This window comes from Protopterus annectens, chromosome 2.part1 (assembly GCF_019279795.1).
Source record: "Protopterus annectens isolate FY-2018-M chromosome 2.part1, PAN1.0, whole genome shotgun sequence".
NCBI lineage: Eukaryota > Metazoa > Chordata > Ceratodontiformes > Protopteridae > Protopterus > Protopterus annectens.
Window position 1 is genome coordinate 515,664,305 of NC_056729.1, and position 13,633 is coordinate 515,677,937.

General features: G+C 37.8%; 1 protein-coding gene across 2 annotated transcripts in view; it reads right to left on the bottom strand.

Annotated features, from left to right (window-relative positions):
* LOC122794130 (stem-loop binding protein) overlaps positions 1–10,426 on the bottom strand; it is a 405,733-nt gene extending 395,307 nt beyond the window's left edge. The window contains exons 1-2 of one of the 2 annotated variants that reach the window (XM_044062311.1): positions 10,107–10,426; positions 9,009–9,140 (exon numbers count right to left, since the gene is read on the bottom strand). In XM_044062311.1, coding sequence (XP_043918246.1) covers positions 9,009–9,140; positions 10,107–10,162 — 188 coding nt within the window. In that variant the 5' untranslated portion in view covers positions 10,163–10,426. The remainder of the gene's footprint in view (positions 1–9,008; positions 9,141–10,106) is intronic. The other variant, XM_044062310.1, reaches the window with a different exon arrangement.
* Positions 10,427–13,633: the final 3,207 nt, after the last annotated feature.

Below are 13,633 nucleotides of genomic sequence, written 5' to 3' on the forward strand. Positions count from 1 at the left end.
ATACATGGGAGCCATCATGCTTGCTTATTAGACAATTTCCCCTGAAAACTGATCCAGTAGTTAGCAACCCAGGAACCTATGCAGACAATCTGTGCTTTGACCATCACAAACCCACCATTTTAAGACAATCCTTTCAGTACACATCAGTCAAGGGTAGTGTCCACGTCCAGGGATGTGATCACTCCACTGTATTTTACACCGATTAGGTGGAATGAGTGTACCCCACAATGTGTGCAGTATTTTACAGTGGACAATATATCTAATGTTGGAGAAACTTTGAAAAACAGAACATAAACAGCTACTGCACATGCTCCAAGGATTAAACCAGAGCAAAAAAAAAAAAAAAAAAAAAAGTTACCACACACCACCACTGTTTCTATTATCCCTTTCAGGGCATCTGACCCAAGTAGTTGCACTGGGTCTTCTATCCTGTAATTTTATTTATATCCTTCCTTGAACTTCACTGATTATGCACAATTAGGTGTACTTATTTCCACACCAAGCAGAATGTAAAATTGCTGACCCAGCAGATTTCAAAAGCTTGCAGCATGTCTCAGCTTAAGAAAAGGACTTTAATATTCCCTTATCTGATTTCTTTGTGTAGTCTGACAAGCTTATAGAAAGCTTTGTTGTCCAATGACAAGCTTATAGAAAGCTTTGTTGTCCAATGTGCGATGTTCCAGCCACTCCAGTATTTGGAATTCCCAACACACCTCCCAAGCTCTGACATGATGCATTTGATCTTGGCCTTTATTTACATAGATATTACACAAAGGGATTTTATGGACCACCACCGTGGATAAACTTTACTTTTGAGCCAGTAAGGAGAGAAGTCTAGAAGTGTTCTCTCTAAAATTAAAGATGTTACAGCAGTGTTCAATACTGCCACCCAGCATATGGTCTTCCCAGTACCTTTAAAGTACAGCTCCATACCTAATGCGTAAAAATTCATGATTTACCATAAACTTTTCATGCTACACTTTTAAGGTCAGAATTTAGCTCATGCTCAACATCTCAACTGAAGTGATGCAAGATTCCTTAATACAACATCCAACATTTACCAATTTCTCATACAATCAGCAACTACTTTGGTACAATTCTATATTTGAAAACATGATCCCCAAAACTTAGCAAGCTTCTCCCTCTGATATTAAAGTAAAGTAGTTTCCCTCCAACCCTGTAGAGCTGAAGTACTTTTTGTAAGGTTTCATCATTTAATTCATCATTGTTACACAAGCTCACACCCATTAGAGAAATGATTGTTGTGCACCCTGCACAGTGATGAACACTCAGTCCAACATTATGCGATTGCAGTTAACTGCACCTTCCCTTAAAACTTCACTCCTCCTGATTATCTTACATATACTGCTCGCATAAAAGTTCCATTTCCTGGAAATTTGCTCCTTTCACAATCTCCATATCCCTTTCCCTACATCCTTATTCCATGAAAGGGACGATGATCTCTAGCCTGCAATCTAAGCTCCTGCTTAGCTCCATCCCAATTTGTTCCCAACATAATTGGTTCTTATTTAAATTTTCTCCAGTACACCCCCCACCATTTTCTATACTTCTACTTGCAGACAGCCTTCTTATCAAAGTCTCCTTTCTCCAGTCCCAGAGGAGCCTCTCCCATATAATATTTTCTACTATTTTAAAAAACACTTTCCAAGTTTAATATTTCCCAAATACCTGCATCCAAAATCCTAGTCTTTCAAAACCTCCGTCATGTTTCATTCTAGAAATTTGACTAGAACATACCCCTACTCATACAGGCACCATGGGATCTTTTACATCCACCTAAGCTACCACCAATGGAGGCAGATGAGGCTTTGGTTTAACATATCACAAGGATGCCATATCCTTGAATGCAGAAGCCCCCCCTTATGCTGCACTGCAGGTTCAGCAGTCTACCTGGTGTGGGAACTGAACATCCTTCTACACCAAAGGCAGTGTGTGCTACCTATGGCACCATAAGCAATCTTTAAAAACAGACAATCAACATACCCTACTAAATCTGGCACTTCTCTCATCCCAAATTCCTTCAACTCCTCTACAGCTTCAAAATTTCCAAGAACTTGCTTGACCAATAAAATTAGACTAAAGGCATAAACATTTTCACCGCTTGTACACATTGTCCGTTTTACACATCTTTAGCTATTGTAATAGAATGCTTAATCCACACAACTACAAGAGGATCCCTACCTGCTACACAACCCCAAATGCTTCATTACAGCATGTTCCATATGTGGCAAACAATGCAGATGTGGGTGTCCTGGTTACTGCTATAGCTTTCAATTTCTTCATTTTATATTTGGGATGGTCTTCCAAAGTGCAAAATAACTGGTAAATAAATGACCTCACCAGTGAGATCCCATAATGAGTACACCCCTTGCTAATCAATCTAAATATGAAGCAAATAAGAAGTTATGCATTACCACTCTTCCAACACAGCTAGTAAGCAATGAGCCCTCCCACCTCAACTCTTACCTTTTGTTGATTCTCCTAATACACAACCAAGAAGTACATCTCACCAGGATAACAAATGCCTCTAACCGCATATTATATAATTTTTCATATGAAGATAAATTTATATCAAACTTTATACGGGATGAGCAAGAATTACAGCTACATTTTTTAGGACACCTGATAAGATGAAAAGCAGTGGGGTTTAATCTAGAGTTCCTTGACCCATATAATAAAGTTAGTTTCTCATCCACATTTTGCCGAATCACAGCTAAAGTACTAAACTACATTTAGTCAGACTGATGCTTTACAGCAGTCCCACTTATTTAATAAATTTACATTTGTTTGCCTCCTTGCTACCTCCCAACAACCATCACCCATTAACATTAAAAGTACTAAATCTTCTGATCAATTGCTGTACTTCTTTCACACAAGCATTTTCCTTTGTAGCACTGAAAAGGTTTCACTGTCAAGTCTTTCATCAGGGAAAGCCCTGCAAGAGTGAGAAGTGCCTTCAACTTAGAAGCACAACAGGCCATGGAGAGAATGGGCCCATCTTCCAGACGGAAAGAATACACACTTTGGATATGTTTTTTTTAAAAAATTATGACATCTTTTGGCAAAAAGTGGAGGGTTGCCATGGGAACCATCTGTGCAAATAGTTGACAACTAACATCAATGAATTATTTGAATTTGTTAAATACCTGGAAACGGATATTTTGAAGTTCACTGTATGATATTCCAACACAATTGATTGCTTGGATGTCTCCATCCATACAGGTGGTAACACAGGAATTTACACTTTAATCTGTTGCAAGGAAGTAATCTACATCCTAATTATGTATATAGGAACATTATGAAAATGTCAAATACTTAGATATTCAAGACTTCACAGTAAGGATAAAGACTTAATTGCTAGTGAATAGTTGAAAAGATGACTTAACTAAAGGTTACGATAAACAGGAAATAGACTTTCTGAAGCCATGAGCTTGCAGTCTAAGATTGGTAAACCTTTCTATTCAAACATAGAAAATGAACACGCAAGACAGCAGAGAAGGGATCGCTCAGAGATTAATAATGCAAGTATGGTACTAACATTTAAATGATGTGCACCGTATGCGACATTAAGAATTGTAAAATTTTGACCAGTGATGAGGATCAAGCGGATAGAGAGAATCGATCCTTCTCATTTGAGACCAATAGGAATTTTAAACATCTACTTTGAACTGGGATTCGACGATATATAGCTTGCACAACTGCACTTTGGCATTCTGGTCTTGAGATACTGAAATTCGATATTTCATTATTTCGAGATTCGGAAGTGGGTCAGTATATAACCCATTAAAGGTAAAGTGTTTCGGCTGCATGGCTTCTGAACGACTATCATTCAGATGTGTGTGAATATATACATTTTGTTTTAATGGGGGGGTCCGTGTCATACGTGAAGCATTCATTTCTTTAAACCTCCTATTTAGAATGGCATTTGCATTGGTTGGCTTAAGTTCAGAAACTTTCTAGTATTGCATTCTAATGGTTTCTGAAAGACCATTATTCTTGAATCCGTATTTGTTTTTATATTATGTTTCTGGTAGAATTACTTTGTAGTGATACTGACTTAGTTGGTGGCCAGGCCACTGTACTGTATTCTTACACAGCTTTACGTCATCTAGTTGTGTTGCTGTAAGCCATTATCACCAACATGGCCATTCTTGACATGTTTACATAGTATGTGGCCTTAATCTCGGCAACCTTTTTTCTGTGAGGGCTATGTCAGTCAAGCCAGGGGTGAATCTCTGGCTGCCTATCTAGTCCTGTAATTAATGGTTTAAAAAAGGAATACAGTTAGCATACTGCTTAATTTGCAGTGAAAGTGTTTCAGATGTGGGAAAGGCGTTACCTAATTTAAGGCTTAGATCTATGGCCCTTATGGAATTGTCTTACAGAGATGCAAGATAATGAACTTACCGGGTCCCTAATGGTGAAGGATGCAAGGCAAAGATCATCTCAGGAGTCCGCAGGGTACTGAAAACAGTCTTTATATCTTTTCTATTAACTTGATATTCTTAAGCAGTTTATCGTTTTAGGAGTCTCTGATCTTGGCAGTTGTGAGATGCATCCCAAAGAGTGTACTCTATGATTACCTAATCAATGTAAAATACAAGGGGCAATGGCTTTAGATTGAGGAGATCTTTTGCAGTCAGCTGCACTAAGCAATACTATGTGCGAGAGAGGAAATGCTTCTGTGAAATGCTCCACCCGTGTCATAAGCAGCTTAGGAATAAAAAGCCTATTATGGAAAGAACGGGCACTTATCCATGTAGGAACTGTACATGTAAATATATACAGAATCAAGAATTTTAAAATACACAGACTGGCAAGCTCTATAAACTTTATACGTATGCAGACTGCAAGACTAGGAATGTGGTTTAAGTCACTTGCAGTCAGCAATGAATTTTTATGCATTTCTTTTTACTTACAGTCTTACAAGTTCTGCAAGAGAGCCCAAGGGGCGGTGATATCACCTTGTATACCCAACAGGCAGAGATGCACTGGACTGGCGATTTACAAGCCGACAAACCCCCAGGATTTCAGTATTTCATTAAAACTGGCTCTAAAGGGGCATCAGCTCAAAGGCAGCTGTTGATTGGTTACTTTCCTGCTTATACTGGTCTTCAAAATGAAGCTATGTTAGCTATGAGGAAGGTTACTGGAGTTTACCCGAAGCACTAATCTTTTATTTTGAAAAGTTTTTAAGTGTCTAATGTTTAAATTTTTATTTATATGCCCTTTGCTGTGGTGGGGATATTGTTCATTTGGAATACTTCTGCATTGTAAAAAAATATGTAAAACTGGCATCATGAATAATTAGCACTGCTATGGCGAATAATTAGCACTGCTATGGCGCTTGCAAAGTATGTGTGATGTTTCTGTAACCACCCAGCGTGTACGTGAACTCACATGTTTTAATAAGAGGTAGTGTAAATGCAAAGGGATTAAGATTTATGTTGCCATCCCCTGTATATACAAAGAGTCCCCCCCACTCTATTTTCTCAAATACCCATACTAAAAAGGACAAAACTGAGTCAGCAATGACTGCCAGTACAAATTGTTTGGACAAACAGAAGTGTGACAACTCGGTTGATACAGCTGAAAGACTACCAGCTTGGGTATAATAAGAAAATAGAAAAAAAGGCAGTCAGTGGTGTTGATACAGCTAAGAGACTACCAGCTTGGGTGTAATAAGCAAATAGCAAAAAAATGCAGTCAGTGGTGGTGGTGGGGTTTATACTGAGTTTCTGATAATCCTGGAAATTAATAGACAAGAGTCTGCAGGTCTTTGGAACACAACTGACCAGATTAAGACATTATAAAAATTCCTAATAGGCTACACCACAACAGTTTGGTTTTGTCATAGGGAGATCCTGCCTGAAGAATCTTCTTTGAAAGGGTAACTCAGGTGTTGATAGCAGTTGCACTGTACACAGCATACCTAAAATGGCCAAAGCATTTCATATCATTCACACTAACAGTAAGCTAAACGCACCTGAACAGATTCTCAAGTAGCAAGACTTGACAGTAAGTCTGATAGCAAATTAGCTAAAAGCTAGAGACCACAATGACAGCAGGTGCAGCGTCCTCAAGAGTACAATGGGGGACCAGTGGTGTTCTGCATGTCTCGGTACTAGGTGAACTGTTAGACATCTACTTCATCTCACAAGCAAATACAGTTGGTTAAAATTTGCAGATAATTAAATTGGGTGGGGTCACTCAAGTCTCCTGACATTAAGCCATGCAGCAAGAGTTTAAACTTGTGTATAATCCAAAACCACAACATTGTCACAATCACCGAAGACACCCCCCAGCTTAGAGCACAACAATACTTCAAGAATAAGGCTAGAGACCTTGGAACACAGATGGAGCATTTCTTCTCCTTTGCACATAGTACTGCTTAGTGCAGCTGACTGCAAAAGATCTCCTCAATCTAAAGCCATTGCCCCTTCTATTTTACACCGATTAGGTAATCGGAGTACACTCTTTGGGATGCATCTCACTAAACTACCAAGATCAGCCACTCCTAAAAAGATAAATGGCTTAAGAAAATCAAGTTAATAGAAAAGATACAGTTCTTTTCAGTTCCCTGCAGACTCCAGAGGTGTGATCTCTACCTTGCATCCTTCACCATTAGGGATCCAGTAAATTCATTATTTTGCATCTCTGTAAGACGATCCCATAAGGGCCATAGATTAGGTAACACCTCACTGCAAATTAAGCAGTATGCCAACTGTATTCCTTTTTAAAATAATGAATTACAGGACTAGATAGGCAGTCAGAGATTCACCCCTGGATTGACTGACATAGCCCTCACAGAAAGATTGCCGAGGTTTAAGGCCACATACTATGTAAGCATGTAAACAATGGCCATGCTAGTGATAATGGCTTACAGCAACACAACTAGATACCGCAAGTTGCGTGTAAGAATACAGTACAGTGGCATGGCCACCCACTAAGTCAGTATCACTACAAAGTAATTCTACCAGAAACATTATAAAAGCAAATACGGATTCAAGAATAAGTCTCAGAAACCATTAAAATGCAATACTAGATAAAGTTTCTGAACTTAGCCAACCAATGCAAATGCCCTCCTAAATAAGGGGTTTAAAGAAACTAAACTAATGCTTCACATAGGACACGGACCACCACCCCCCCCCCATTAAAAAAAATAAATAAATTATATATAACACACACATATAGATTTTCACACACAAAAACGATTGTCCTTCAGAAGCCATGCAGCTTAACACTTTATGACCTTAATGGGTTATATACCGATCCACGAGACCAAAAAAGCCAAAAGTGCAGTTGTGCAAGCTGCATATCGTCGAATCCCAGTTTGCCGAATCTGCAGTAGCTGTTGCTGTTTTGCATAGTGTACAGTCTAAGGTTTAGTGGTTTCTGGGCTGTTAACATGGCAGCTGATGTGTGGTTATGTTCAGAGATTCAGGTAGGTTAAGGTTTTTGGGTAGAAATGCGGTTTTAGGTTTTTTTGTACGTTTTAGGAGTAGGTAGGCGAGAGTGTGTGTGTAAATTGTCGAAAGTGGTGATTTTTGCACATAAGTGGTGTACGTTTCTTGCGAGTATAAAAGTGTGGCAGTGGGCAATGGGAGTGGAGGGCACAAGATTTCTTTGCGTTAGTGCAACAGAGTTGTAAGTAGCGGGGGGGGGGGTGCAGGGAGCTTGCCCTCCCTGCTTAAACGTATGGTAGTATTATGTTTTGAGTCTGCTTTTATGTTGGGGAGGGTTGGATCTTGGTGTCCCACCCTCCCGATATTTTAAAACCTGGTATTGTGAATGTTTTTCTGGATGTTCTGTATTCTGGTCTTCAGATACTGAGATTTGATATTTCACTATTGGGAGATTCAGAAGTGGATCAGTCACATGTATATACCCAGCCGGCTTCTATTTCAGGAGTTTAACAGTATCACACAGTGAAACCTTTGACTTGACTTTTTTCTTGCAGTTTTTACTGAAGTGTTTGTAAAAAGGCCACAGACAAACCAAAATATGCACTCATGCATATGTATAAAATTGTGTGTGATTTATACAGGTACACATTTTATAGGGGCACTTGCCTAACTTGGGCAACTTTCACTGGTACACAAATTTGACATGTTGACTGGGTTACTCCAACTGGGCAGATGCCCATTTCAGCAGAAACCAGATGAGAAAAGCAAGAGAATTACAAGATATATAAAAAGTAGATGATGCTAACAGTTTCAGCCTAAGACATAGTAACAAACAAAATCAGATACCAACAATAATAAAGCAGTTTCATCCAGCAAGTAGCAGCATTTTGAGATTATGAAGCAACAGGTAGGAATGTCAGATACTAACAATAATAAAGCAGTTTCATCCAGCAAGTAGCAGCATTTTGAGATTATGAAGCAACAGGTAGGAATGGGGAGTAAACAGAAAGTTGCAAGTTAGTATAATCAGTTTTGCAGTACTGTGGAGGATAAGAAACAGTATTTGGAAGGAGGGGTTAGGAAAGAGAGAGGTAGACCAAGTTGGGTCAGTGCAGGAGAAGTCTAGTAGACTAAGTTTTTTTATTTTTTTTTTAAACGGTTTAAAAATGGAAATGCGTCTTTTTAACATGCAACAGCACCTCCTAAATTCAGTAAACGCCCCACTTATCATAAAATGTTTTGATTTTCTGGTGAAATCAAGACGAAATGGGATTGCAGTCAGTGACACCAGAACTGTGCACTTCCTCGGAAAATCCATGTCGATGCAAAAGCTTGATATAAAAATAATGGATACACAAGTCTGTTTAAACATCTCCCTAACTCGGACAGTGCCCTCACCACACCACACACACTATTGCTGACCTTGCCCCGCACTACGTGTAGGCGAGAGCTGTGGCACCCAGTGTTAACGATGCAAACCAGATAACCACCAAGATAAAGGCTACAAAAAGAACCAAAGTGAAAATTACATTTAGAACAGCTATTATCAAGACAAAAATAATTATGCACAATTTAAATTACCTAGAAAGTCGTGTATCTGTATTATGACTCTTGCTTCCTTCATCAAACACAGTGGAATCGGGATCATCTTTATCTCGCACTTTACCGTCTGCCCCTCGCTTTCTGCCTGTAGACCATCGGGATGGGGGCCCTCTGCAACAACCAAACATGGACATTTACTGTTATAGCAGCCATGCCAACCTCTGCCCACACACACAAGTTCTAAATTTGAATAAATCTTTCACAGTACAAATTTAACATTTTAGTTCGTTAACCACGTATCTCCGCTAGTCTTTATTAAACATTTTAGAAACCATAGTTGAACCACGTATCTCCGCTAGTCTTTATTAAACATTTTAGAAACCATAGTTGACATTTCACAAAACACACCATCTTTGGAGTTTGTACTAGGCAGAAACAACGCTTTCGAGAAATAAAAGTCATCATTAATGCATACTTACACAAAGCTACAACGGAACAAAAATGCAGCAGTTAAACAACGCCAATCTTAACACTGCATCCCTGTACTATACTGTATATACTGAAGTTTTTTTTTGTTTTTTTCCCCCCAAGACGCACTCATTTGACATCTTCGGACCTAGTACAATACTGGACACAGATTTTAACATTATTTGAATGCAGCTAGCCAGTAATCTGTAATTATAATAACCGTAAGTAAAACATTTAATAGAACAAACTAGGTGACTGAAAACTCTACTACGCCTAAAAGATCCTTCAGTTTCGATTCCAGGGCTGTCTGTAATATCCTCACCTCACAAGAAGTTCCCGCCAGCTTGCAGCTTTGTACCCATCATGAAATACACCCAATCATAAAACTTTACTAACCTAAACTTTCAAAAAACTATACTTTTGAACACGCGGAGAATATTTAAATAATATACCAAACAGCTGTACACAACAGTCCACAAACTCTGCACACCCCAGGATATCGTACAAGGTCTACTTTATTTTAACCAAACACTAAAACCTACCAACATACCATATGTAAATCGGTGCGAGAATAGTATACACTTAACATGATGTTAACACCAATACATCAAATAAAATACAAAAAGTGCAACATGACCAGCAATATATTAACTATATACATATATATACCTGAAATGTCGGCGATCGTTCTCGCCATTACTGGTATTTTCCCGCAAAAATGACATTATTAAAAAGAAAACCCAATAAAAACAGCAGAAAAACTAATCACACTATTGACTCCTTAACAGTAAAGTTGACAAGAGCATAACATTTGAATGGAACGCTTAGGAACGCGCCAACAAAGACCCCGCGCCAAGATTGTACCATCTACTAAACATGAGGGGCATGTTGTATACTTCTACTTTGTGAAGTAATAGATGCCTCAACAATACGAAAGGAAAATCATAACATTATATTTTTTTATTATGAAGTCAAACTTTGGTCAGAGTAAAAATATTACAATCCCCTTCAAATTTATCTCCGTTTATTTGCTACATGAGATGCTCCAGTTATTTCTAATTGGCTGATAGAGTGTTTGGGGGTGGTACCAATTGATCGCGGAAATATGTTTCTGTCTGATGTTGAAGACTTCGTTGTGGTATGTTGGGAAATGTAGTAATACTATAAGCCCTGCTTCCTTCTTACAGCTGTGTTTCTCATTTTGATTGCAGACTGTATTTCTCTTTCTGATACTAGTCTCTGAACATCATGTTCCTCGTTATGGCTCAAAATTATGCTTTGTTTCTGTTAAAACTGGCTATATGTTTAGAATAGGAAGTGGACTGCACATAATAAAAACAAGCGTTACAATTTTAGATTTCGTTTATTTCATAAGGCGCACCCTAATTAACATTCTGGTATTCTGTCAATTTTTTCAAGATAAAAGTAGTAATTATTTTTAAACGTGCCCATGATTTTGGGCATTCGCCCCTAATTATTTGTACATTTGTCCCGTGTTCTGAAAGTAAAAGACTGAAAGCTACGTTGGTGACTTTTTTGAGGAAATGGAATTGGGCATAGACCCCTATGTAGCTCACTGGATAGCGGATGGCTTACAGACTGGACTCAGGAAGTTAGGATAGAGGAGACCACCTCCACAAAGAGACTAATCACTAGCAGGATTCTGTGTCAGGTCTGCTCCTCTTTGGCATCTATTTTTTAGAAGTCAAGGCCCATGTCAATGGCCTCTGACTTACCACATTTGCAGATTGCAAGCTGGAAGCAGTCATAGACACCCCTCAAGATACTAACATCTTACAGGAAGGTCTAACATAGACAAATGACTGGTGCCAAAGCCACTGCTTAAAATGTAATGCCAAGAAATGTATAATAGTACCTTTTAGGAAGCCATTCACCCAGGGAAACTATCTCATTGATAAAACACCCCTAAAAGTAGACTCAGTAGTCAGGGATTTGGGGACTCATGTAGATAGTAATCTGGCTTTTGATCAACATATATCTAAGGTAGTAAAATCATTCTGTGTCATTCAACTTATGTAAGGGCATGGCAAAATTCTCTCACCTCAGAAAGTGTGGTGAGGGCTTCAGTATAAACAAAGGTGTTGGAATTGAGAAAACTGGACATATTATCTTTCACATTATAACCTGATTTTGGAAAGCTATCTATAACAATAGCCAAAAGTAATGATAAAATATTTAAATCCTTGAAAAAGCAATAGAAAGACAAAGGACATTAACTCACTTCACTTTCCTGGAGCTGTATGGGGTATAGAGAATGAAATGATAATGATTTTTCTGGGTGACGCGATGAATTATTGAACAGTATTATACTGAAGAAAAAAATCTTGAAATGACAAAATGTTTAAACTTTCCAATGCTGAAATCAAAATACTTATTAATGGCATAAAAGTACTACATATGTGAAATAAATGAAAATAGTGGAAAAAGTGCCTACATTCGAACCAATAACCAAACAATAAGGCACTGGAAGGTTCATGAGATAAAGCCACTGACTTTATTAGGTACAAACTATGAGAACACAAACAGAACAAATGCCTTAACTGAATTGCCGCATTTTCGTCTTCGTCAGTACAACTTTATCAGATGAGCATACCAACTTCTATCACCATTTTTATATAGTCCTTGATTAATCAATTAACAAAAAATCCAAATTAAAAGCCACAGTACGACATTATTGAGAGCATGAGAATAAAAAGCAGTAGATGAGTTTTGTTAATTGATTAATCAAGGACTATATAAAAATGTTGGTAGAAGTTGGTATGCTCATCTGCTGAATTTGTACTGACGAGAACGTGGTGATTCAGTTAAGGCATTCGTTCTGTTTGTGTTCTCACAGTTTGTACCTAAGAAAGTCAGTGCTTTTATCTGGTGAACCTTCCAGTGCCTTTTTTTTAGTCCACAAAAGTAAAGCACCCCAGGACACAGAAGCTGGATTCCAAACTCTTTATTTCACAGGTTAAGCGCTTTCATCCAACCTCTGTTGGACTTCTTCAGAACAACTAATGTTAAAAAAACTCAACCCTTTTATACAAACTTCGACTCACATATAACTGAATAATTAACAGTTAAAATACCTTGTTACCAAATGCATGAATCAATAAATTAACCCATTTTAGTAACTACCATATTAAAAAAACAGGCCACGGTTTTACCTTTATGGTTATACAGCAAGTGTTAAAGGATAGGCAGGGTAGGGTTTTGGACCTGGCTTTAGATATATGTGAATTAAGGTGGCAATTGAGATTGGATGCCACCACCTTTCTGGGCATTCATGATACTATTAGTATAGCAGCAATATTGAAATTAAAGTATATTTTAGGTTAATGTATTTAATTTGTGCAACATTTTAAAAATGTTTTATTGTGTTCTCATAAAGTATGTATTTACTGTTAGAATTGTAATATGTATTTATGGGGTGGCTTTGAAATGGGTTAATTTATTGATTCTTGCATTTGGTAACAAGGTGTTTTAATTGTTATTCAATTATATGTGAGTCAAGGTTTGTATAAAAGGGTTGAGTTTTTTAACATTAGTTGTTCTGAAGAAGTCCAACAGAGGTTGGATGAAAGTGCTTAACCTATGAAATAAAGAGTTTGAAATCCAGCTTCCGTGTCCTGGGGTGCTTTACTTTTGTAGAATGTCAACTTTTTTTTTTAGTACTACATATGTGCACTGCACCAGTACACAGCCATTCAACAAACAAAATCACTCCCCATTAGTGAAACTCTGAGCTAACATAGATCCCGAGGGGAGGGTAAGTCCAGCATTCTACACAGAGGAATAGGTATTTTGATTTCAGCATTTTGACATTTAAATGCTGTACATTCAGTATTATGACTTTTAGTATATAATGCTTTTCAGTAAGTTGATGTGGATCAGGTTTCTGACAGTGTGGACTTTAGTTCTCCAGTAGATACAAATTTTGGATTTTTTTCATTTAGTTTAATGAATGAAAACTTCCAATGGGAATATATTAAATAATAAAAAGAAAGTCAAGTTTGGCATTAACTAAGCACATTTCTGGTATGTTTATGATTCAGAAAGGCTTCTTAGATCTGGAAACATTTTATAAGGCATATAATGAGTTTATACATTGGTTTAACAATCCAGTTAGTGGTCTTAAGCTGGTGGACCCTGAAACGGGTCTATATCACCATTTCGAATGGTGAAAACTC